Below are 25,341 nucleotides of genomic sequence, written 5' to 3' on the forward strand. Positions count from 1 at the left end.
AACCAAGTGACCAAAATTCAGGGGCGAGTCTAAACAGTGTCAGCAGTAAGGGGCAACACAGCCCAAGCCAATCCTGTGCTCACCAGATGTCCATGCACACTTGCCTACAGAAGTTATTGGTTTGCGATCAGGAGCACAAAGCCCTGGCTGATTTTTCCCTTTCTTTTAGCTTGCCCAAGATAAACTAACTCAGCACTGACTGGGAACTGACTGCTGGAGGTTTGGGTCTATGAAGTCAGTTACATGCTACCTTTACTATTGGAGACAAAGGGTGAGCTGTGTTCAAAGGTTCTAACTCCTGTACCCCTCTCTCCCCCACCACCACCCCCCCCCACCCCAACCCCATAATCCAAATGAATTTCTTCTCCAGATGACGGGACAACATCAACTCATCACCAGGAGGGGCTGCCATTGAGAATGCAAGGAGCAAAGAGAATGTGCACACAGAATTTGCAATCTCCGAGCAGCCAGTGAGATCCATGCTGGTCAGGAAATTGTGAACATTTGGGGCATGTCTAATTTAGCATGCAGGTTACTTTGAAAAGGGGCGCTCCCAATTGGTGCCATTTTAACTTCCTTTTTTTTGGTTCTTCCGAAGATTTTCAAAGTAAGTTTACTGAAACCGCGCTTACTGATGTCTTTAGGGAAAGATGGCCCTGGCAGGGAGCGGCTAAGGCCGGCAGTGAGAGGGAGCTGGATCGGCAGTAACTGGATGAGATACAGTCAGCCATTAAAACTGGGTATTGGCGGTGAAGAACTGAGCTTTGGCACAGAGGAAGCTGAATTAACTTTAGTAGAAACAGTTGTTCATTCACGTGGGGCAAGCGGGTGGGGGTGGGGGAAATTGAGGAAATTTGTTCAACAAACACTTTTTTGGCAAAGCTTGGTCAGTGCCCAGGAATGGAACACTTTGGGCAACCATAGGCTGCACCGAGCGTGCCCAGGTCAGGTACTGGATGGTCAAATTTGAAATAAAGTTCCTTCTACTCTTCCCCAAATTATTCAGAAGAGCACAGCCTGTTGCATCAGCCAATTTTGTAGCCTCAGAGCGAGACTGCCAATTCACGCTGACACTTGTGTGCTGCACGAACTGCATTCCCCAAACTCATTTTATACAAGTCACATACTCAGCAGAAAAAGAGAAAACTTTCATGGCATTTGGCACCACCTGGATTCAAATCCCGAGGCCAGAAGCGACGCATCAAGCATCTGCAAAAATGATCAGTTCATTTCGACTCTGCCAAGTTCTAGTTCCATCACCTGGTCACACTCACTCACCCCAAACCAGCTACTGCATTTTCTTTTTAAACTAAAAATATATTCAGGAAAAAAAATATGTAATCTTGGATGGCAACACTGTTTGCGCTCGGGTTTCGAGGAGAGCAGTCAAAGACCTTAGCACTACTCTCAGTTGTAGGCCAACAGAAGCAGGGCCGAGTTTCTCGTGCCTCCAATGGCTGCGCTCGGGTCCGGTGAAGAGACAGATCTTGGACACTGTCAGAGACTCAAAAATTTGTCTCTTTTTTTAATGTTATTGTGTGCCATTTGTGTAGGAAGTAATAGTATTGGTGCTGGTGGTACACCGGGGTGTACTAAAGCATCTCAAGTTAATGTTATGCAAAGCATCATTTCAAAATAGCACTTCGGATTCTGCCATTAAAAACCCAAAAGGGTTAACGGTACATTTGTTATTGAACGCTCGACTGTTTTTCTTTTAAATTTCAGATGACAATTTTAATTTCTGCTACCATTCCCCATCATTCTTCCCGGTGTTCAATACGGATTCCCCAATTCTAATTCAGCTAACCAGAATTGAAGATTTGGTGCACACATGATCCCTTCAACTGCCCAACTCAAGAGCTTTCTGTACTCAAACAAATCAAAGGCCACTCAAGTGGAAAATGTACAATGGGTGGAGCAGGAATGCAATTGAAATCTCCTGCAAGCAAACTGTGTGTGCCTGTATAAAAAGCGACTGCCCTTCAAAAGCCATTCATTGGCTGTGTAGGGACATCTCGAGGACACGAAAAGGCACGAGGTGAACACAACTTCTCCCCTTCCCAATAGCAGAGCCTCGTCTACATACGGAGTCACCGGGCTCTGTTGAATTGACACAAAGAGCTTTGGCCCAACCAGTCTATTCCTGCTCCTTCACAGGCCAGTGGAGACAAATATCGCCGCCCGCTCACTCGCCTCCCCACCCAAATCCTCTGAAGCACTAGTGCAACGCCAATCAAAGGTAACATTTACAACAAGCGCCTCCTACTGGAAAGGCTAACATTCTGATGTTACAGCGACCAAATCATCACTAAAAGAATCTCCTGAAGGTGTCGAATCATGCCGCGCGCGGTATGGCTCCACAGGTATCATTTGCCACCTGGCACAGCCTCACCCAAGTGTCCCATTCTTCATGTCTATCCGGACTGGGAATGTTAGCAGTGCACGTAACTATGAAGGGCACCACATCCAGTCTTCACGCGACACACGCGCAGCAATTTCCAACACAAGACTATAGGACAATAATCGGGAACAGGAATCCTGGTGGACTTTCTCCCCTCCCTGGTCGACGATGCCGACATCAAGGTCTAGTGCTGCTACTGTTATGGCCGCCGTGAGCTACACTGGCAGATTGCACCTAGGATTTTTGTGCTCTCCATGGCTCAGTCCTCTGCAGTGCACTTACTGATGAAGGCATCAGGGATTGGCCTGTGTGTTTTAAATCTAACAGAAGCCCTCTCCTCCATTAATGGCAGCAGGATTTGCTTTTAAATATGTATGCTAAATATTCAGAAAGTTAATAATAATCTTGGGAGTTTTACAAATGACATGAAAAATTGCATTTCACAAAACAAGGAATGTTTGACGACGTACTGATCCAGCCCTCTCCCCACCCCCAAAGATATCAACAAAAATCAGAACTTCAGGCATCTTGCAAAGTCCAAACATCCGTGCTGTTGTCCAAAGGTCACAATGTTGGATTTGCTCCAGCGGCAGCCCTTGGATGAGCTACAGAAGTAATGAAACGAAAATAATGATACAACATTGATTCACTCGACAGGTCCCAAGCATCAGCTGCCGTGATCTTCCCAATACTGCCGACACGGAAGTCATCATTTAAATACAGGAACTTATGGCCTTTGACGTTTGAAATTCATTACAGCCTCCACTCCCAGATATTAAAAAGGCAGAAAAAAAGGCCAGTAGGCATAACAGATCGTTGGGACATTTTCACCCAAGCTTTAAAGGAGAACCCTGACTGGAAGACAGTTATTAAATGGTGTATTTTTTTTTTTGACTGTTACGTGCAGCCACAGTGGAACTCAGCAGAAGCCTCTTTCATGGCAGTGTAGTTGCATCCCACACAGGCCACGTGATACCACGCATCGCAATCGTCACACTGCACCCACTCCACAGTGTCTTCCTGCGGCAACTGGCACCGCTCAGCGGCACACTGCTCCGCAGTGTAGAGCGTGTGGGTGAAGACCTTGCACATGACCTTCGAACCCAGTGGGATGGTTCCCAAAGGATGCTTCCGAGGCCGCCCTCGCTTCTTTCTGAAAAGAAAAAAACAAACCCAGAACGGTTAGCAATGGGCTGCTCATTTTCCTATTCCGGTACCTACAATTCACTGCATCACAGTTTGTGAGGGCACTGCCGCATCCCTGCAACCTTTCTCGTGCAGCGTATCGAGTAGATTGGACCTGTACTCTCTGGAGTTTAGAAGAATGAGAGATGATCCCGTTGAAACATGCAAGGTTCTGAGAGGGCTTGACAGGGTAGATGCCGAGAGGTTGTTTCCCCCTGGCTGGAGAGTCTCAAACCAGGGGTCACAGTCTCAGGATAAGGGGTCAGCCATTTAGGACCGAGATAAGGAGGAATTTCTTCACTCAGAGGATTGTGAATCTTTGGAAGGGCTGTGGATGCTGACTCATTGCGTATATTCAAGGCTGAGATCGATAGATTTTTGGACTCTCGGGGAATCGAGGGACATGGAGATCAGGCGGGAAAGTGGAGTTGAGGTTGAAGATCAGCCATGATCTTATTGAATGGCGGAGCAGGCTCGAGGGGCCGTATGGCCGACTCCTGCTCCTATTTCTCATCTTATTATGCAGATTTCCAAACTCCTGCAAATAGAGGCACCAAACAGAACCTAAAGCCTGACAAGGGGGTTGGGGGAAAGGAGTGGAAGAAAAGGGGGCCAGTCATCCCCAGGGGTGCTCTATAGACACAAGTATTACACCGATCAAGTATGAAACAGACACAGCAAGGAGAGAACATTTTTTTTTTTTTTTTTTTTAAACTGTGCACAGTGCCCATTTGGGAAATTAATTGAACCAAGCTTCATTCTGGAAATGAAGATTTTTGTAATGCAAAGTGAGTCGCAGGGATCGCTGGACAATGATTGCAAACAGGAAGCTGGCCTATTATCCCCTCCACTCTCGCCCACGGAGCAAAATATTAGTGTTCCTGCCATTAGCCCAGTTGAAATCAGTTAATCGAGCACGGACCAAGGACTGAAGTTTGACCTTGCTGCAGTCCCCGGCCGCTCACCGAGTTTATCCAGACACAAGAGTTTTTACTTGTTGATATTGAGGAGATAATAGAAGGTAAAATGGGTTATGAACACAGCAACAAATGTACATCATAAGCAACAAATTAAACAATCAAAGCTAAAACCAACCAGCAAGTGTCACTGCACCTGCCACAGAGAGAGGCGCACACAAAATATGTAATTTATGTTAACCAGAATAATACAAATTTCCCAGGTAACGGACACCCCCCCCAACCAATTCTCTTCCCTCATCTCCTGAAGACAGCAAACAGGAGCAGGAACCCGGATAACGTTCTTCCTCCTAACCCAGCAACACTGAGCTATTGAGGGAGCCCAACTGGTGATGGTTGCGTCAAGGATTTATGGAAATAAGGATTTATTATAAACTTGGTCCCTCTATTCACTGGGCAACCAGACGCAAGTAACTGTCCACTCAGTCGTAATTCAGGCACGGCAAACAGGTACGTAAAGTTGGCTGAATGTTTTCCCCAAACCAGCCAGGGGTCTGGGTTTACGAGTTTGAGTGGCTCCCGTTTGGATCTCAAGAGGGCCTGAAATCGTGGGTCCCATTGCAGTGAATGAAGCCATTCATGTACACAGTGTCAGAGACATTATTGGAGCAGTCTAGACCGGGTGGGGCTCTACAATTCAGAAAACTGACATTTTTATTAAAAAAAACTTTTGCAAGTATATAATTTTTCAGTATAAAATGAGGAGTGCTTTAACAAAGGTACTCTACTCTACTCTACCCTTTAAGGGTTGGAGGGTTTGTTAGGTTACAGTAGGAGTGTTCTGCGTATGATGGCCCCAGCAGATAACCATAGCAATCCATCGTCCTTATTCACGAGGCTTTACCAAGTACATCCTGTAAGAAACTTTCAGCAAAGCACAAATACGACACGTTGAGTAGAGGAGCAAAGATACACGGATCATTAAAAGGTGGCAGTGCAAGTAGAGAAAGCCATAAACAGGCAGAATGAATCCTTGATTGTGTATTTAGTATTATAGAATACCATAGCAAGGAGGTAATGTTGAATTTGTAAAAGATCTTGGAGCATTGTGTATAGTTTTGGCCAACCCATTGTAGGAAGGATAAAAAAAAAGCAATGGAAAAGGTGTACTGTAGATTTAAAAGGACGTCACCACAGTCAAGGGGGTTATAATTATACAGAAGTTAAGCTTTTAAAAAAACTAGAACACAGGTGGCCCGATAGACGTCTTCCAGATCATGAAGGGTTATAAAATAAATGGATTATATCCACTGCTTGGTGAGGTGGAAACAAATCACAAAAAGAATTAAAAGGGAAAGTTCGAAAAAAATTCTTTACACAAAGACAGAAAACCTTGGTAGCATCTGTCGAGAGAACCACAAATTGGTTCACGCTTCAAGTATATAGACCGTGTTTCATAATTTTTTTTAAAATTCGTTCGCGGGATGCGGGCGTCCCTAATTTATTGCCCATCCTTAATTGCTCGAGAAGATGGCGGTGAACGGTCTTCTTGAACTGCTGCAGTCCTTGGGGGTGAAGGTACTCCCGTAGCGGTTTGTTACAACAGAGGGGCTTGCTAGGTCATTTCAGAGGACAGTTAAGAGTCAACCACATTGCTGTGGGTCTGAGTCACAAATAGACTTTCTTCTCTAAAAGAACATTAGTGAACCAGATGGGTTTTTAATGACAATCCGGTGGTTACATTCCAGATTTATTTAACAAACTGAATTTAAATTCTCCAACTGATTACAGGAAACTTTCGATTAACCGGCCCCTAAATAACCGGAACGCTCTATTCAATAACCGGCAAAATTCAGGAGTCGGTTCCGGTAACTTTTATTACCTTTTTAAACTCCATTTATTGCTGTGCAAGGGTGTAGCTGAAGCTGTTGCTAAGCTACAGAGACGCTTGCAACTTGTGCCGATTGTTTTGAAGCTGCTGCAACAGGGTTTGTTGCTTTATACGGAGCTCTGAGCTCCGTATCTTTTACTATAGCGTTCGGTTATCCGGAATTGTTGATGAACCGGCACCACGTCGGTCCCGTCCGTGCCGGATACCAGAAAGTTTCCTGTACTAGTCCTGGAACATAACCACTGTGCTACTGTTCCCATAACAATTGAAAGATAGCACAGATAAACAGCATTTAAAAAAAAAAGGAACAGGTAAGTGAAGGGGGGGGAAAAAAAAAAAAACAGGAAAAGAAATAGAATGACCTGCAAAGTGCAAAAGCGGGGAAAGGGAAATGGTTAAATGGCAGACGTGATCTGTGCAGGAGACAAAAGGAGGCATAATACAAGACGCACACGAGACAATGAGAGTGCGAAGAGCGCTGAAGGAGGATGGGCAAGTAGAAATGGCAAGGATAAAAAAACCCATAAAACGTCACTTTGGTACCAACTTTTTTCTCCCGTCAAGACTCCTGGGCGGTTGGAGCCTGCTCTGCGTTGCCAATATTCAGCTGGTGTTATTTTGCTTTTAGACAAAAAAAAACAGTTCGAACGTGGAATTCTCTATCACAAACCATTGCTGAATCAGAGTCCATAAACACCACGAAAAGAAAATTAAACAGCTCTCGACAAAGAGGAATATTAAAGGATATGGTCAGCAAACAGAAGAGCGAGATTAAACTGGGAGAGTGGTGGAGGAAAACACTGGCAGAGCTTTGATGGGCTGGTCTAGTGCAAACACGGTTGTTATGTGACTTGGGGGTTGCAACTATTTATCCTTTTTATCGTCTTCAAATGAGTAGCAGCAATAATTCTAATGCAATGCTGGAACAGGATACACAAAAGATGTTTCTTGGCAATGACATCACAACGTGGACCACAAGAACATTAGAAAAGACAAAAGGCAGCTCAGCCGATGGAAACTGGTCCCTCTCGAACATTAACTCTACCTTCCTGACACCTCACTTTATTTTACATAACCCTAGTTTTAGAAACCCGAGTTTGCCGTCACTATTACTTGCTGGGCATAATTATTGTGAACATCTATCACTCGGGGTAAAGGCTTTTTTTTGCTGGTGTTTGTTAAAGGGCAGGAGAATAGGACTAAGTGGACAGCCCCCTCAACAAAGGGCTCTTGGACAAACGGCCTTCTTCTGTGCTGTAAAGTTCTATGAATTTACTTTTTACTAAATCATTTCCATTTATATAATCCAGTCCTACTTCCTTACCGTACTCGGGAGCAAAATCTGAACTTAACCCCCCGTTTGCTGCAGTTGTACAGGGCCTTGGTGAGACCACACCTTGAGTACTGTGTGCAGTTTTGGTCGCCTTATCTGTGGAAGGATGTTCTAGCCATGGATGGAGTGCAGCAAAGATTCACCAGACTGATACCTGGGATGGCAGGAATGACGTATGAGGAGAGATTGGGTCGACTGGGCTTGTACTCGCTGGAGTTTAGAAGAATGAGGGGATCTCATTGAAACTTATAAAATTCTAACAGGACTAGACAGACTTGATGCAGGAAGGATGTTCCCGATGGTCGGGGAGTCCAGAACCAGGGGTCACAGTCTAAAGATAAGGGGTAAGCCATTTAGGACAGAAATGAGGAGGAATTTCCTCACCCAGAGAGCGGTGAACCTGTGGAATTCTCTACCACAGAAGGCAGTAGAGGCCAATTCATTAAATATATTCAAGAAGGAGTTAGATATATTTCTTAAGGCTAAAGGGATCAAGGGATATGGGGCGAAAGCAGGGACCGGGTACTGAATTTGGATGATCAGCCATGATCTCATTGAATGGCAGAGCAGGCTCGAGGGGCCGAATGGCCTACTCCTGCTCCTATCTTCTATGTTTCTATTTACAGTTTAAAATTTGATATACTTCGATGACTTGCCCGTGCTTTTGAAACTTTTAACGCATCACTAAAGCTCATCCTCTTTACGTTCCGGATCAGCTGGTTGCTTTTCTTTGCTGCCTTTCCAATGCGGGTTTATCTTGTGTACCGCGATCAAAATCTGAACAGCGATCCTAGTACGGCAGCAAAGTCTTCGCATCACTTCCGTGGCGTTATCAGCCCGGCTCTTCTGCCACTCTACTCACCATTTTCCTGACTATTAAAACGAATGACAGGAAAATCCGCAGAACGGCACAGGTGGCAAACCTTGCCACATTCTTTTGTTTGGCTATATATCCGAGCATTCTGTTGGAGTTTCATTGATTTGACACAGTAAATGGACACTGAAAATGGATGCATCAACTGTTACTCCCAAGGTCAGTTTCTAACTCTCTGTTTTAATTCAGCTCGACTCATGGTACATTTATGTCCCACATCTTTTCAACTTAGAGAATCATACAGCACAGAAGGAGGTCATTCATCCATCACGTCTGTGGTGACTCGTTGCTAGAGTAATCCAAAACTAATCCCACTGCCCTGCTCTCTCCCCACAGCCCTGTAACTTCCTCAGCTTCAGAAGTTTATCTACTTCTCCCTTCAAAGATGCAATAACCTGAAGGTGGCAGGACATATTGAGAGAGTGATTAGCAAAGCATATGGGATCTTGGGCTTCATAAATAGAGGTATTGAGTACAAAAGTAGAGAAGTTATGCTGAATCTTTATGAAGTGCTGGTTAGGCCACAACTGGAGTTTTGTGTCCAGTTCTAGTCACCACACTTTAGGAAGGATGTGAAGGCCCTTGAGAGGGTGCAGAGAAGATTTACCAGAATGGTTCCGGGGATGGGGGACCTTAGCTACAAGGACAGGTTGGAGAAGCTGGATTTAAGAACATAACATAAGAAATAGGAGCTGGAATAGGCCACTTGGCCCCTCGAGCCTGCTCCTCCATTCAATAAGATCATGGTTGATCTTGGCCTCAAAGCCACTTCCCTGCCCGCTCCCCATAACCCTTCACCCCCTTATCTTGCAAAAATCGGTCTATCTCCACCTTTATTGTATTTAATGACCCAGCCTCCACGGCTCTCTGGGGCAGAGAATTCCACAGATTTACGACCCTCTGAGAGAAGAAATTCCTCCTCATCTCAGTTCTAAAAGGGCGACCCTTTATTCTGAAACTGTGCCCCCGAGTTCTGGATTCCCCCACGAGGGGAAACATCCTCTCTGCATCCACCTTGTTGAGCCCCCCTCAGTATCTTATATGTTTCAATAAGATCCCCTCTCATTCTTCTAAATTCCAATGAGTATAGGCCCAGCCTGCTCAACCTTTCCTCATAAGTCAACCTCCTCATCTCTGGAATTAACCGAGTGAATCGTCTCTGAACTGCCTCCAATGCAAGTATATCCTTCCTTAAATAAGGAGACCAAAACTTTACGCAGTACTCCAGGTGTGGTCTCACCAACACCCTGTACAGTTGTAGCAGGACTTCCCTGCTTTTATACTCCAACCCCCTTGAATAAAGGCCAACATTCCATTTGCCTTTTTGATTACTTGCTGTACCCGCATGCTAACTTTTTGTGTTTCATGCACAAGGACCCCAGGTCCCTCTGAAATGTAGCATTTTGTAATCTCTCTCCAAATAATTTGCTTTTTTATTTTTCCTGCCAATGTGTATAACCTCCCACTTTCCCACATTATACTCCAAATGTTTGCCCACTCACTTAGCCTGTCTGTATCCCTTTGCAGATTCTTTGCATCCTCTGCACAACTTGCTTTCCCACCCTTCTTTGTATCATCCGCAAACTTGGCTACATTACACTCAGTCCCTTCATCCAAGTCATTAATGTAGATTGTAAATAGTTGAGGCCCCAGCACTGATCCCTGTGGCACCCCACTAGTTATCGTTTGCCAACCGGAAAATGACCCATTTATCCCGACTCTCTGCTGTCTGTTAGTTAGCCAATTCTCTATCCACGCTAATATATTACCCCCAATTCTGTGAGCTCTTATCTTAGGCAGTAACCTTTTATGTGGCACCTTATCGAATGCCTTCTGGAAATCCAGATACACCACATCCACTGGTTCACCTTTGTCCACCCTGCTCGTTACCTCCTCAAAGAACTCCAGCAAATTTGTTAAACATGATTTCCCTTTCATAAAACCATGCTGACTCTGCTTGACTGTATTATGATTTTCCAAATGCCGCACTACTGGTTCCTTAATGAAGGACTCCAGCATTTTCCCAATGACAGATGTTAGGCTAACTGGTCTATAGTTTCCTGCTTTCTGTCTCCCTCCTTTCTTAAATAGGGGTGTTACATTTGCGGTTTTCCAATCCGCTGGGACCTCTCCAGAGTCCAGGGAATTTTAGTATATAACAACCAATGCATTCACTATCTCTGCAGCCACTTCTTTTAAGACCCTGGGATGCAGGCCATCTGGTCCAAGGGACTTGTCATCTTTTAGTCCCATTATTTTACCAAGTTCTATTTCCTTAGTGATAGTGATTGTCTTCAGTTCCCCACTCCCTGTGACCCCTTGATTATCCATTATTGGGATGTTGTTAGTGTCTTCTACCGTGAAGACAGATACAAAATATTTGTTCAGAGTCTCTGCCATTTCCCTGTTCCCCATTATTAATTCCCCAGTCTCATCCTCTAAGGGACCAACGTTTACTTTAGCTGCCCTCTTCCTTTTTATATACCTTACTATCTGTTTTAATGTTTCTTGCCAGTTTACTCTCATAATTCATCTTCCCTCTCTAATTTTTTTTTTTTTGTTTTTTTTTTTTTTTTGTTTTTTTTTTTGAGTCATCCTTTGCTGGTTTTTCAAAATTTCCCAATCCTCTGGCCTCCCACCAATCTTGGCAACATTGTATGCCTTTGTTTTCAATTTGATACCATCCTTTACTTCCTTAGTTAGTCGCGGATGGTGCTCCCTTCTCTTAGAGTCTTTCTTTCTCACTGGAATATATTTTTGTTGAGAGTTATGAAATATCTCCTTAAATGTCCGACACTGCATTTCAACTGTCTTACCCTTTAATTTATTTCTCCAGTCCACTTTTGCCAGTTCTGCCCTCACGCCACTGTAATTGCCTTTGTTTACGATCAGGACACTGGATTGCGATACATCTTTCTCAACCTCCAACTGAATTTCAAATTCAACCATGCCATGATCACTCTTTCCTAGAGGATCCTTTACTATGAGATCATTTATTAATTCTGTCTCATTACACAGTACCAGATCCAAGATAGCCTGCTCCCTGGTTGGTTCCATTACATACTGTTCTAGAAAACCATCCCGGATGCACTCTATGAACTCCTCCTCAAGGCTACCATGGTCAATATAATTTGTCCAATCAATATGGAGATTAAAATCACCCATGATTATTACCGTACCTTTTTTTACAGGCCTCCATTATTTGTTGATTTATACTCTGTCCAACATAGAAGATAGGAGCAGGAGTAGGCCATTTGGCCCCTCGAGCCTGCTCCGCCATTCAATGAGATCATGGCTGATCATCCAAATTCAGTACCCTGTCCCTGCCTTCTCCCCATATCCCTTTAGCCTTAAGAAATACATCTAACTCCTTCTTGAATATATTTAATGAATTGGCCTCCACTGCCTTCTGTGGTAGAGAATTCCACAGGTTCACCACTCTCTGGGTGAAGTAATTCCTCCTCATCTCTGTCCTAAATGGCTTACCCCTTATCCTTAGAATGTGACCCCTGGTTCTGGACTCCCTGGCCATCGGGAACATCCTTCCTGCATCTAGTCTGTCCAGTCCTGTCAGAATTTTATAAGTTTCAATGAGATCCCCTCTCATTCTTCTAAACTCCAGCGAGTAGAAGCCCAATTGACCCAATCTCTCCTCATACGTCATTCCTGCCATCCCAGGTATCAGTCTGGTGAATCTTCGCTGCACTCCCTCCATGGCAAGAACATCCTTCTTCAGATAAGGCGACCAAAACTGCACACAATACTCAAGGTGTGTTCTCACCAAGGCCCTGTACAACTGCAGCAGGACATCCTTGTTCCTGTACTCGAACCCTCTCGCTACGAAGGCCAACATACCATTTACCTTCTTAACCACCTGCTGCACCTGCATGCTTACCTTCAGTGACTGGTGCACAAGGACACCCAGGTCTCGTTGCACTTCCCCTTCTCCCAATCTATTGCCGTTCAGATAATAATCTGCCTTCCTGTTTTTGCCACCAAAGCATTTATCAACATTATACTGCATCTGCCATGCTTCTGCCCAATCACCCAACTTGTCCAAATCATACTGGAGTTTCTCTGCATCCTCCTCACAGCACACACGCCCACCCAGCTTTGTGTCATCTGCAAACTTGGAGATATTACATCTAGTTCCCTCGTCTAGATCATTTATATATATTGTGAATAGCTGGGGTCCTAGGACCGATCCCTGCGGTACCCCACTAGTCACTGCCTGCCACTCAGAAAAAGACCCGTTTATTCCAACTCTTTGCTTTCTGTCTGCCAACCAGTTCTCTATCCAAGTCAATACCTTGCCCCAATCCCATGTGCCTTAATTTTACACACTAATCTCTTATGTGGGACCTTATCGAAAGCCTTCTGAAAGTCCAAATACACCACATCCACTGGTTCTCCCTTATCTAGTCTACCAGTTACATCCTCAAAAAATTCTAGTAGATTAGTCAAACATGATTTACCTTTTGTAAATCCATGTTGACTTTGTCCGATCCGGTCACTGTTTTCCAAGTGCTCTGCTATTACATCTTTTATAATGGACTCTAGCATTTTCCCCACTACCGATGTCAGGCTTACCGGTCTGTAATTCCCTGTTTTCTCTCTACCACCTTTTTTGAATAGTGGGGTAACATTAGCTACCCTGCAATCCATGGGAACTGTTCCAGTATTGCTACTGTTCAGGGGCCTGTAGACTACGCCCATCAGAGACTTTTTCCCTTTATTATTTTTTATCTCCTCCCAAACTGAATCTACATCTTGGTCTTCTGAGCCACTATCACTTCTCACCACTGCGCTGGTCCCATCCTTTACCAACAAAGCCACCCCACCTCCCTTTCCTTTGTTTTCATTAGAGCAAAGGAGGTTGAGGGGTGATTTGATAGAGGTGTCCAAGATTATGACGGGGTTGGATAGGCTAGCCGGGGAAAGGCCGTTCCCACTAGTTGACGGTACAAGGACTAGGGGACACAGATTTAAGATATAGGGTAAGAGATACTGGGGGATGTGAGGAAAAACCTTTTTTACGCAGCGAGTGGTGAGGACCTGGAGCTCGCTGCCGACGGAAGTGGTGGAAGCGGAGACACTCAATGTTTTCAAGGGGAGACTGGATAGGCACTTGAGGGAAATAAACTTGCAGGGCTACAGGGATAGAGCGGGGGAATGGGACTGACTGGATTGCTCTACAGAGAGCCGGCACGGACTCGATGGGCCGAATGGCCTCCTTCTCTACCGTTAGGACTCTATAACCTCTGCCTCAACTGCTCCCTGTGATAAAGCTGTAAAATCTCTCCGTGTAAAGAAATGTCTCCATACCTTTCCCCACACTCTTACTGACCATCTTAAATTGATGACACCGTCACCGATTACCCCACCAGAGGAAAGTCTTTCCCAATTCACACTATCGCAAACCCTTCTTAGATTTGAAAAACCTCTTACTAAATCTCGTCTCAGCTTTTTCCAGTCTAGTGGAAATAGTTCCTCCATAGAGTCATAACGGCACAGAAGGAGGCCATTTGGCCCATCGAATCCATCTCAAGTCTCTCATCCCAACTTTAGTTTCTCATCCCTGGGCAATGCACTCTACGCTAAAGCTATAGAATCATAGAATGGTTGCAGCGCGGAAGGCGGCCATTCGGCTCGTTGAGCCCGTGCCGGCTCACTGCAAGAGCACTTCAGCTAGTCCCACTCCCCCGCCCTTTCCCTGCAGCATTGCAATTTTCCTTCCCTTCAGGTACTTATCCAATTCCCTTTTGAAAGCCGCGATTGAGTCCGCCTCCACCACCCGCTCAGGCAGTGCATTCCAGATCATAACCACTCGCTGAGTAAAAAAGTTTTGCCTTATGTCGCCTTTGGTTCTTCTGCCAATCACCTTAAATATATGTCCTCTGGTTCTCGACCCTTCCGTCAATGGGAACAGTTTCTCTCTATCTACTCTGTCCAGACCCTTCATGATTTTGAACACCTCCATCAAATCTCCTCTCAACCTAGAGCAGAGAATAACCCCAGCTTCTCCAGTCTATCCATGTAACTGAAGTCCCTCATTCTTGTAAATCTTTTCTGGACACTCTCTAAAGCCTTCACATTCTTCCTAAAGTGCGGTGCCCAGAATTGGACACAATACTGCAGTTGTGGCTGAACCAGTGTTTTATAAAGGTTCATCATAACTTCCACGCTTTTGTACTCTATACCTCTATTCATGAAGCCCAGGCATTAATGCCTTCTACAAGAAGACAGGCAAAACTGCACAATATCCTAACCATAGTTGAATTGTTGTCTAGTACAAAGTTAACATAACCACTTTACTCTTATACCCAATGCCCCTATTTATAAAACCCAAAATGCTCGTGACAGGGTCACGATAGTCTGGAACTGGGGTCTCTAGGCACTCGTACAGAATTAATAAGCGTGTAACTTGGCAAAATTTGCCAAAATCTTAATTTCAATAATACATATTAAAAGTCAATGACAATTCATGGTCTGGATTTCGCGGGATTCATGTCTAGCAAGGCTGTAGCATAATACTCAAGGAACGCGTAGGGACTTACCCAGTGGGTGTGATGTGTGTATTCTCGATTGAATCTCGGAGGACATGCCCATCGGGCTCCAGTTTATGCTTCTTGAGAGTGGGCTTTGGTTCCGGCGACAGCCCCCGAACGCCCAAAGTCAGCTGCCGGTACAGATCCGAGTCCACGTCAGACTCGGACTTGCAGTGCCGACGGTTGGTAGCACTTTGCTGCACCTTCACTGAAAACCGTTGAATTTCCTCCTCCAGCTCAAGGTCCGGAAGGACGGTGTGAACCGTCTTGCGCCGATGCTTGGTGACTGGCCGGTCGCAGGGCCTCTTTAGGGCTGGACTGGCGACCGTCGTGCCGCCGCTGCTGCTGTGGTTGCAATGGTAGCCATCCAAGGAGAACCGCTGAAATTTCCCCAGAACCCCCTTTGTATCGGCACACTGGCTCCTCTCGCCCATGTCCGGGTGGAAGGGCAGAAGCTGCGACTTCAACTTGCTGATGCTCCCGATGGAGTTCAGAATCAACGTCGCCCGGGACGCAGCGGGGGCTTTTGTGAAGCTCCGGATCCTCGCCCCTTGGGGAGAGATGCACTTGTCTGTGGAGCAAACCGGTCGGAACCCGTATGGTTTCTGAACCTTCGGGACCGTTATGGCATCAAAGTCCGCCGGGCGGACGCTGACCTTCTGGAACAGGAAATAGAACTCGGAGTCCCGCTGACTTGCCAACGAGCCCTCCGGGATGTTCACAGCATTGGGATGGCCGAACGTGACGGTATCTCCATCTGCAAGCTCCACTCTCTGGTCTTTGGGAATGCGAATGTCATTCACGAAAGTACCTGCAAGGACAGAGCCATTAGTATGAATTTTTCTTGTTTAAAAAAAAAATGGAATATCCTTTTATGAAACACACCATTTTGAAAAGGTATGTCCTCTTTCTCCTCTTCCCCCTCCCCCTTCAGTCTATGCACGAAAGAACAGAGAATCGGCTCGCAAGAATAATAATAATAATCAACTTTTATTGTCATTGTTAGTGCACAAGTGCAGTACAACGAAATGTAGGCTTGCGGCTCCCGAGAGTGTACATTTAGATTAAGACATTTAAACATTCAACATACATTTGGCTTGTAATACATTAACATAAACATAATAAAGTGCATTGGCAGATGTGCAGGCTTTAGAGTTTATTTGTGGAGTTCAGTAGGATGACAGCCCTGGGAAAGAAGCTGTTCCTAAATCTGGTCATTCGGGTGCGAATGCATCTGTAGCGTCTCCCAGATGGCAGGAGGGCGAACAGACTGTGGCTGGGGTGGGTAGGGTCTTTGATGATGGTCCGTGGCCTCCGTAAACAGCGTTTCTGGTATATGTGCTCTATGGTCGGTAGCCGGGTGCCGGTAATGCGTTGGGCAGTTTTGACTACCCGCTGCAGGGCTTTCCGGTCATAGTAGCTACAGCTGCCATACCATACTGTGATACAGTTCGTCAGGATGCTCTCTATAGTGCAGCGGTAAAAGTTAGAGAGGATCAGGGGTGACAGGTTACATCCCTTCAGCCTCCTTAGGAAATATAGGCGCTGCTGGGCCTTCTTCACCAGAGAGGAGGTATTGAGGGACCAGGAGAGGTCTTCCGTGATGTGGACTCCGAGGAACTTAAAGCTGTCCACCCTTTCCACCACAGCCCCATTGATGTGGATGGGGGTGTGACTTCCACCTTTAATCTAATGCAGCTCAGAAAATGCCCACCAGCAGGGACAGAAGTGCAGCTTTGGGAGCCTCGCTCTCTGGTTTTCCTTCCCTCCCAGTGAGGAAGCACCTGGCTTTGCTCACTACCTTACCGCAGATCACAAACACAATGCTGCACTAGTTGAGAGGAAATCACAGGTGTGATCTCGCCTCAAACAATACCATGCCTCCTTGAAATGGACCATCTGTCACAGCCATTATGGGAACAGAATGGCCATCTCAATTTACCATTTTGATGATCATAAGGAAACAAGTGGAAGATGCTCATATTCCCCACCCCACAAATGACAAGCATCATGACAGACAGTTAACATGTAATGACTTTCACACTGAGGAACCCCATTTTACCCCTATCTACATTAAACCCACCTTATCTATCTGATTCCATAATGAAAGCCCCTTCCCTTGTCTACTTAAAACCATCCCTTGACCTCGTGCACGAATAACCCTTCCACATTAGCCCCCTCCCATTCCTGCCCAGCGACCTCTTCCCTTTACTCTCAGAACCACCGGACGTGCCCTCAACCCCTATCTGCTCCTGACCATATTCCTGCACACCTACTCCATCCGTTAGCACTATGCTCGTATCCTCAGTTGGGAACACCCGAGTCATTAGGTTGTGGATTCAAGCCCCACTCCACAAGACTTGAGCACCAAAATCCAGGCTGACACTCCCAGTGCAGTGCTGAGGGAGCGCTGCCCTGTCAGAGGTGCCGTCTTTTGGACGAGACGCAAAACCGAGGCACCATCTGCTCTCTCGGGTGAATGTAAAAGATTCCACGGCCACTATTTCGAAGAAGAGCAGGGGGAGTTCTCCTGGTGTCCTGGCCAATATTTTTCCCTCGATCAATAGCACTAAAAAAACAGATGATCTGGTCATTATCACATTGCTGTTTGTGGGAGCTTGCTGTGCGCAAATTGGCTGCCACGTTTCCCACTTTACAACAGCGACTACACTTCAAAAAGTACTTTATAGAGCCCTAACGGCACAGGAGGAGGCCATTTGGCCCATCGAGTCCGTGCCGGCTCTCTGTAGAGCAATCCAGTCAGTCCCATTCCCCCGCTCTATCCCTGTAGTCCTGCAAGTTTATTTCCCTCAAGTGCCTATCCAGTCTCCCCTTGAAAACATTGAGTGTCTCCGCTTCCACCACTTCCGTCGGCAGCGAGTTCCAGGTCCTCACCACTCGCTGCGTAAAAAAGTTTTTCCTCACATTCCCCCTGTATCTCTTGCCCAAAAACCTTAAACCTGTGTCCCCTAGTCCTTGTACCATCAACTAGTGGGAACAGCCTTTCCCCGTCTAGCCTATCCAAACCTGTCATAATCTTGTACACCTCTATCAAATCACCCCTCAACCTCCTTTGCTCTAATGAAAACAAATCCAGCTTCTCCAACCTGTCGTAGCTAAGATTCCCCCATCCCCGGAACCATTCTGGTAAATCTCCTCTGCACCCTCTCAAGGGCCATCACATCCTTCCGAAAGTGTGGCTGTAAAGCATTTTGGGATGTCCGGTGGTCGTGAAGGGTGCTGTATAAATGCAAGTCTTTCTTTTATCCCTACCATATTAGCCCTCTCCTCACTATCTACTAAAATCTCTCCCCATGAACTCCCTCATAGTAACAGGAGGAGGTCATTTAGCCCCTCGAGCCTATTCTGCCATTCAATGGGATCATGGCTGATCTGCGACCTAACTCCATATAAGCACCTTCCTTTGGCCCATATCCCTTAATACTTTTAGTTAACAAAAAGCTATCAATCTCAGATTTAAAATTAACAATTGATCCAGCATCAATTGCCGTTTGTGGAAGGGAGTTCCAAACTTCTACCACCCTTTGTGTGTAGAAGTGTTTCCGAACTTCACTCCTGAAAGGTCTGGCTCTAATTTTTAGACTATGCTCCCCAGACCAAGACTCCCCAGCCAGAAGAAATAGTTTCTCTCTGTCTACCCTATCTGTTTCTCTTAATATCTTGAGAACTTCAATCAGATCACCCCATAACCTTCTGGGGCCTACAATCCTAATTTGTGTAAGCTCACCTTATATATTAACTCCTTGGAGTCCGGGTATCATTCCGGTAAACCTACACTGCACTCCCCCCAAGGCCAATATATCCTTCCTAAGGTGTGGTGCCCAGAACTGCTCACAGCACTCGAGGTGTGGTCTAACCAGGGCTTTGTATAGTTGCAGCATAACTTTTAACCCCTTGTACTCTAGATATAAAGGCCAACATTCCATTAGCCTGGTTGATTATTTTCTGTACCTCTATTAACATCTCCATTAACGCTCCCCTTCCCCCAATAACCCCCATCTCCTGATGAACCCCAACCTCCACGAACGCACGTCAGCCTGTGGCTCAGTGGGTAGCACCCTTGCCTCCACGTCAGAAGGTTGCGGGTTCAAGTCCCACTCCAGAAACTCGAGCATAAAAAAATCTAGGCCGCCACTCCCAGCGTGGTATTGAGGGAGTGCTGCACTGTCGGAGGTGCCGTCTTTCGGACAAAACGGTAATCCCAAGGCTCGGTCTGCTCTCTTGGGTGGAACGTAAAAGATCCCACGGGCCACTATTTAGAAGAGGGAGGGGGGAGTTCTCCCCGGTGTCCGGGGCCAATATTTATCTCTCAACCAACATCAGATGATCTGGTCAATATCTCATTGCTGTTTGTGGGAGCTTGCTGTGCGCAAATTGGCTGTCGCGTTTCCCTACATTACAAGCGACTTCACTTCAAATAAGTACTTTACTGGCCGTAAAGCGCTTTGGGGCGTCCGGGGGTCGCGAAAGGCGCTGTATAAATGCAAGTCTTTCTGTTATCCCCATCATATTAACCCTCTCCTCACCATCTACTAAAATCTCAGAATCACAGAATCCCCACAGTGCAGATCGAGCCTGCACCGACACATATCCCACCCGATCCCCGTAACCCCACGTATTTAATCCCCCTAACACTAAGGGTCAATTTATCATAGCCAAATCAACCTAACCCGCACATCTTTGGACTGTGGGAGGAAACTGGAGCACCCGGAGGAAACCCACGCAGACACGGGGAGAATGTGCAAACTCCACACAGTCGCCCGAGGCCAGATTTGAACCCGGGTCCCTGGCGCTGTGAGGCAACAGTGCTAACCACTATGCCACCGTGCCCCCTATGAACATCTCCATTAACCCCCACTAACAACCCTCATTGAACCCCCCTGCTTTCTCCATCTCCCCATTAACCCCCTCCTATTAATATCTTCATTAACCCTCTCCCTCCCTCAGTTACCCCCCACCCCCACTATCAAGGCCTCCCTCCCCATTATCCTCACCCCCATTAGTTCCCCCCACCCCCGGGTCCCTCACCGTTGGTGCTCCTGTCCACCATGTGGACCATCCAGTCTCCGGCCGGGGCCCCCTCGGCCTGCAGCTCGGCGTGAACCCGCGAGATCAGCTCCTCGGCCCGGCCCCAGCTCAGGCACAGGTCGGTCAGGTCGGCCCGGCGGCCCAGGCGGAAGGCGCAGCGCTGGCCGGCCGGCAGGAAAGTGTAGAGGTCGCGGGCGGGGGGCGGCGGCGGGTCGGGCCCGGGGTCCGGGCTCGGGTGAGGCGCCGTGCCGATGCGCAGCAGCTGCAGACAGGGCTGCGCTTCCGACAGCATCGTCCCTTCGGGGAGGGGAGGGGAGACCGGCCGTTAGCTCATCAAAACTTGCGCTCCGGGGTAGAGGGGCTCGATTGTTAGGTCATCAAAACTTGCGCTCCGGGGTAGAGGGGCTCGATTGTTAGTTCATCAAAACTTGCGCTCCGGGGGAGAGGGGCTCGATTGGCAGGTCATCAAAACTTGCGCTCCGGGGCAAGAGGGGCTCGATTGTCAGGTCATCAAAACTTGCGCTCCGGGGCAAGAGGGGTTCGATTGTCAGGTCATCAAAACTTGCGCTCGGAGAAGAGGGGCTCGATTGTCAGGTCATCATAACATGGGCTGGTCGGGGAGAAGGGTTCGATTGTTAAGTCATCAAAACTCGCGCTGGTCCGCCGTCACTCTTCCTTCCTCAGCGCAATTCGACACCCGACTCTCCAACAACATCAACCACCAGCACCAGCTGCCGCTCCGCTCTTTCTCCTCTGTTTACAGGAAGCGCCTTTGAAAATTGGCGCGCTGCAGCAGCGGCGTGCGGCCTCGCGAGATTTTTTGCGTTGCCGCTTGACCGCGTTCCGCCTGTGGTGCGGAAGCGGGCACGCGCACACCCGCCGAATGGTGCGGCCTTCTATTTGGCATCAGCGCCGCCATCTTTGATAAAGGCAGAGGCCAGTCCGTTGGGTGAATCGTGCCAGGCAGAGCTGTCAGAGCCGGCTCTCTTTTAGAGTGAAACGCGCGCATTTTGGTTTCAAAGTGGAACTCACTTTACGGGATAGTGGGCAAAGATGACACAAATCGATACAGGCCAGAGGATCACACAGGTTCGGTCCACCGATTTCTGCTGAGTACAATTGTTCCACCACCAAAAGCAGACAAATCAATCAGGGTCCCTGCTTCTCTAAGTGCTGTCCATCTCTCAGAGATATAAAGCATAATTTTCATTATATGCTAAAGAAAGACTTGCATTGAAATACAGCACCTTTCACGATCTCAGGACAACCCAAAGTGCTTTACAGCCAATGAATTACTTTTGAAGTGCAGTCACTGTTGTAATGTGGGAAACGCGGCAGCCAATTTGCACCCAGCAAGCTCCCACAAACAGCAATGAGATAATGACCAGATCATCTGTTTTTTAGTGATGTTGATTGAGGGATAAATATTGGCCCAGGACACCGGGGGATAACTCCCCCTGCTCTTCTTCAAAATAGTGCCATGTGATCTTTTACATCCACCCGAGAGAGCAGACAGGGCCTCGGTTTAACGTCTCATCCCAAAGGCATCTCATCCCTCAGTACTGCAGTGGTTTTTGTGCTCAAGTCTCTGGAGTAGGAACTGAACCCACACCGAGGCAAGAGTGCTACCCACTGAGCCACGGCCAACACCACCATATGCGCTTGAAGAATTTTTCATCATATATGTAGCAACTGTACTTGAAGAATCCGACAGACTCACACTGGGAAGTGTGTGAGTACAAATGTTCAGTGAAGGCATGATCAGACGGTGTATCTCTAGTATTATACATGAGGTAATAGGGACTATCTCTCAACATGACTAGGGCATTTCCCATAACTACTTGCACATAATTTTTTGAACCACCTAAGGATCTATGGCATTTGAATGCTCTGCAAAACTGGTTACCGCATCAGCAGCACACCTAGATTAAAACTAGCTGATTCAGAATTGCCAGGCTCCAGGGAATCACTTCATCCATCATTGTGGCAGACTGTGAGTGTAATTACGTGAAGTGTGATGCACTCAAAATGTTTATATTGATAAATACTCACTGAAAGGCTATGCAAACAAAATAAAGCAATTCAAACACAATCCTATAGCAAATAATGGCTAGTTGGACAGAGGTAATGAAAGAAAATCTAAGTTGGATTTGAAGGAAATATTCATATCTCTCAACCATAAGGGTACCCTTCATTGCACACAGTTGAAATGGGACTCATCTATTTTGATTTAGTCCATCATTCCTACAAATAGAAAGAGGGGAGGCTTGATGCTTACACGAGGAAGCGAATTGGGGGATACGGGGCAGGGTGGGAAGTGGTAATCAGAGTGGGAGGAGGCTCGTGTGGCATATAAACACTGGCACAGACAGGTTGGGCCGAATGGTACATTCCTGTGCTGAAGTTTCTATATAATGTAATACGTGATAGCACGGAAACAGGCCATTAGGCCCATAAAGTCTGTGCTATTTCTGTTTTAAATACATATCTCTGCTTTTAAAACACAAACAGAAAAATGTTGGGAATACATTGCAATCTGTGAAGAGAGAAAAGCCAAGTTAATGTCTCGGGTATAACTCTTTTGTCAGAACTGTAAACTGAGAGGTAATGATTGTGGGGCGGTGGGGAGGAAGAAAGAAAGGCTTGCATTTATATAGCACCTTTCACAACCACTGGATGCCTCAAAGCGCTTTACAGCCAATGAAGTACTTTTGGAGTGTAGTCACTGTTGTAATGTAGGGAAACACGGCAGCCAATTTGCTCACAGCAAGCAGCAATGTGATAATGAGCAGATCATCTGTTTTTGCTAAGTTGATTGAGGGATAAAATATTGGCCAGGACACTGGGGATAATGCCCCTGCTCCTCTTCAAAATAGTGCCTTGGGATCTTTTACATCCACCTGAGAGAGCAGACGGGGCCTCGGTTTAACGTCTCATCCGAAAGACCTCTGACAGCACTGCACTGGAGTATCAGCCTAGATTTTTGTGCTCAAGTGTGTGGGAGTGGGGCTATGAAACCACAACCTTCTGACTCAGCAGGCGAAGGTGCTAGCCACTGAGCCACGGCATTATATTGGGAGAAGCACTGTACAATATTGTGGAGAAGCAACTAATATCATAATCAGAGAAATTAAGAGTAAGAGTTGCAATCTGTGCCACTGTTCCCTATAAATCGAATTCCCCGTGTTAACAGCGCGGCGAGAGGAAAGTGTGCAGACTTAGTATTGCCTTATTCGGGGCTATGGCCGATGATCTCCAGCCGGACGGCAACAAGAGGTGACACACGGCGGGGGCCGGAAGCGGATGTTTCCGGCCGGCCGGTCGTTGGTGCGATACCCGGCTGTGGTGGTTCTGTGAAGCGGGACACAAGAGAGGGAAAGTGGGAAAAATCAATTAAAGAGAAAAACAAATAACGAGAGAGGGAGACCGAGTGGAGCGATGTCGGAGAGGAACCGGCCGGGGACCGGGCTGGAGCCGCCCGCCGCTTTCAGCGCCCAAAGCGGTAAAAAATTAATATTCAAACCAGGCCGGCAGGGGGCAGACTAGATCTCTGAGATATGGATCTATGGTGTGGAGATGCCGGAGTTGGACTGGGGTGGACAAATGTAAGAACTCACACAACACCAGGTTATAGTCCAACAGCTTTATTTGAAATCACAAGCTTTCGGAGCGCTGCTCCTTCGTCAGGTGAAGTGGAGAAATGCATAAAGACGCAGCTTATATAGTCAGAATAATGTCAGATGTTTACAGGTAATCTTTCCAACTGCCATTTATCACGCCTCCACTACTCGCCCTCAAACAGCCGCCTAACCTCAAACAGACCATCGTTCGCAGCAAATTACCCAGCTTTCAGGAGAACAGCGACCACGACACCACACAACCCTGCCACAGCAACCTCTGCAAGACATGCCAGATCATCAACACAGATACCATCATCACATGTGCGGACACCACCCACCAGGTACATGGTACATACTCATGTGACTTGGCCAACGTTGTCTACCTCATACGTTGCAGGAAAGGATGCCCCGGAGCATGGTACATCGGCGAGACCATGCAGACACTGCGACAACGGATGAACGGACACCGCGCAACAATCGCCAGGCAGGAGTGTTCCCTCCCAGTCGGGGAACACTTCAGCAATCAAGGACATTCAGCCTCCGATCTTTGGGTAAGCATTCTCCAAGGCGGCCTTCGAGACACACGACAACGCAAAATCGTCGAGCAGAAACTGATAGCCAAGGGTTTATGTCACGCAACATGTAACCCCACCTGACGTAGGGTCATCCAGACTCGAGTCGTCATTGGCTTGTTTTCTCTACACAGATGCAGCTGGACCTGCTGTGATTTCCAGCAAAAAAAATGTTTTTTTTTCCTACAGCCCCCAGCATCTGCAACATTTGACCCCTTGTGACCCCACCGCATTGTTCTTTGATGTAATGTTTTCCTGACTGACCTGTTTGGACACCATTCACACCTTTGATTGCTGTGATTATCTCTCTGCCGAGGTGTGATAGATGGCAGTTGGAAAGATTACCTGTAAACATCTGACATTATTCTCTGACTATATAAGCTGTGTCTTTATGCATTTCTCCACTTCACCTGACGAAGGAGCAGCGCTCCGAAAGCTTGTGATTTCAAATAAAGCTGTTGGACTATAACCTGGTGTTGTGTGAGTTCTTACATGGATATATGGGGCAGACTGTAGATCTCTGAGATATGGATATATCGGGCAGACTGTAGATCTTTGAGATATGGATATATGGGGCAGACTGTAGATCTTTGAGATACGGATATATGGGGCAGACTGTAGATCTCTGAGATATGGATCTATGGGGCAGACTGTAGATCTCTGAGATATGGATATATGGGGCAGACTGTAGATCTCTGATATGAATTTTTCGGGCAGACTAGATCTCTGAGATATGGATGTATCGGGCAGACTAGATCTTTGAGATACGGATATATGGGGCAGACTGTAGATCTCTGAGATATGGATGTATCGGGCAGACTGTAGATCTTTGAGATATGGATCTATGGGGCAGACTGTAGATCTCTGAGATATGGATATATCGGGCAGACTGTAGATCTCTGAGATATGGACATATGGGGCAGACTGTAGATCTCTGAGATATGGATGTAT

At 46.7% G+C, this 25,341-nt stretch overlaps 2 protein-coding genes across 2 annotated transcripts in view; one reads left to right on the forward strand and one right to left on the reverse strand.

Moving 5' to 3' along the window:
* Positions 1–348: 348 nt before the first annotated feature.
* On the reverse strand, positions 349–21,048 carry tcf19l (transcription factor 19 (SC1), like). Its single transcript, XM_085975047.1, has 3 exons — positions 20,199–21,048; positions 15,159–15,960; positions 349–3,554 (listed from the first exon to the last, which is right to left on the reverse strand). The coding sequence occupies exons 1-3, from the start codon at positions 20,488–20,490 to the stop codon at positions 3,299–3,301; spliced, it is 1,350 nt and encodes a 449-aa protein (XP_085831173.1). The 5' UTR covers positions 20,491–21,048; the 3' UTR covers positions 349–3,298.
* Positions 21,049–23,432: 2,384 nt separating this feature from the next.
* Positions 23,433–25,341, forward strand: part of cchcr1 (coiled-coil alpha-helical rod protein 1) — a 35,628-nt gene continuing 33,719 nt past the window's right edge. The window contains 1 exon segment of the mRNA XM_085975049.1: positions 23,433–23,700. Within this exon segment, the coding sequence (XP_085831175.1) occupies positions 23,637–23,700 (64 nt within the window). The 5' untranslated portion in view covers positions 23,433–23,636.

Source organism: Somniosus microcephalus, unplaced genomic scaffold (genome assembly GCF_052327205.1).
Source record: "Somniosus microcephalus isolate GS21.2 unplaced genomic scaffold, FLI_Smic_1.0 unresolved_chr1, whole genome shotgun sequence".
In the NCBI taxonomy this organism is placed as follows: domain Eukaryota; kingdom Metazoa; phylum Chordata; class Chondrichthyes; order Squaliformes; family Somniosidae; genus Somniosus; species Somniosus microcephalus.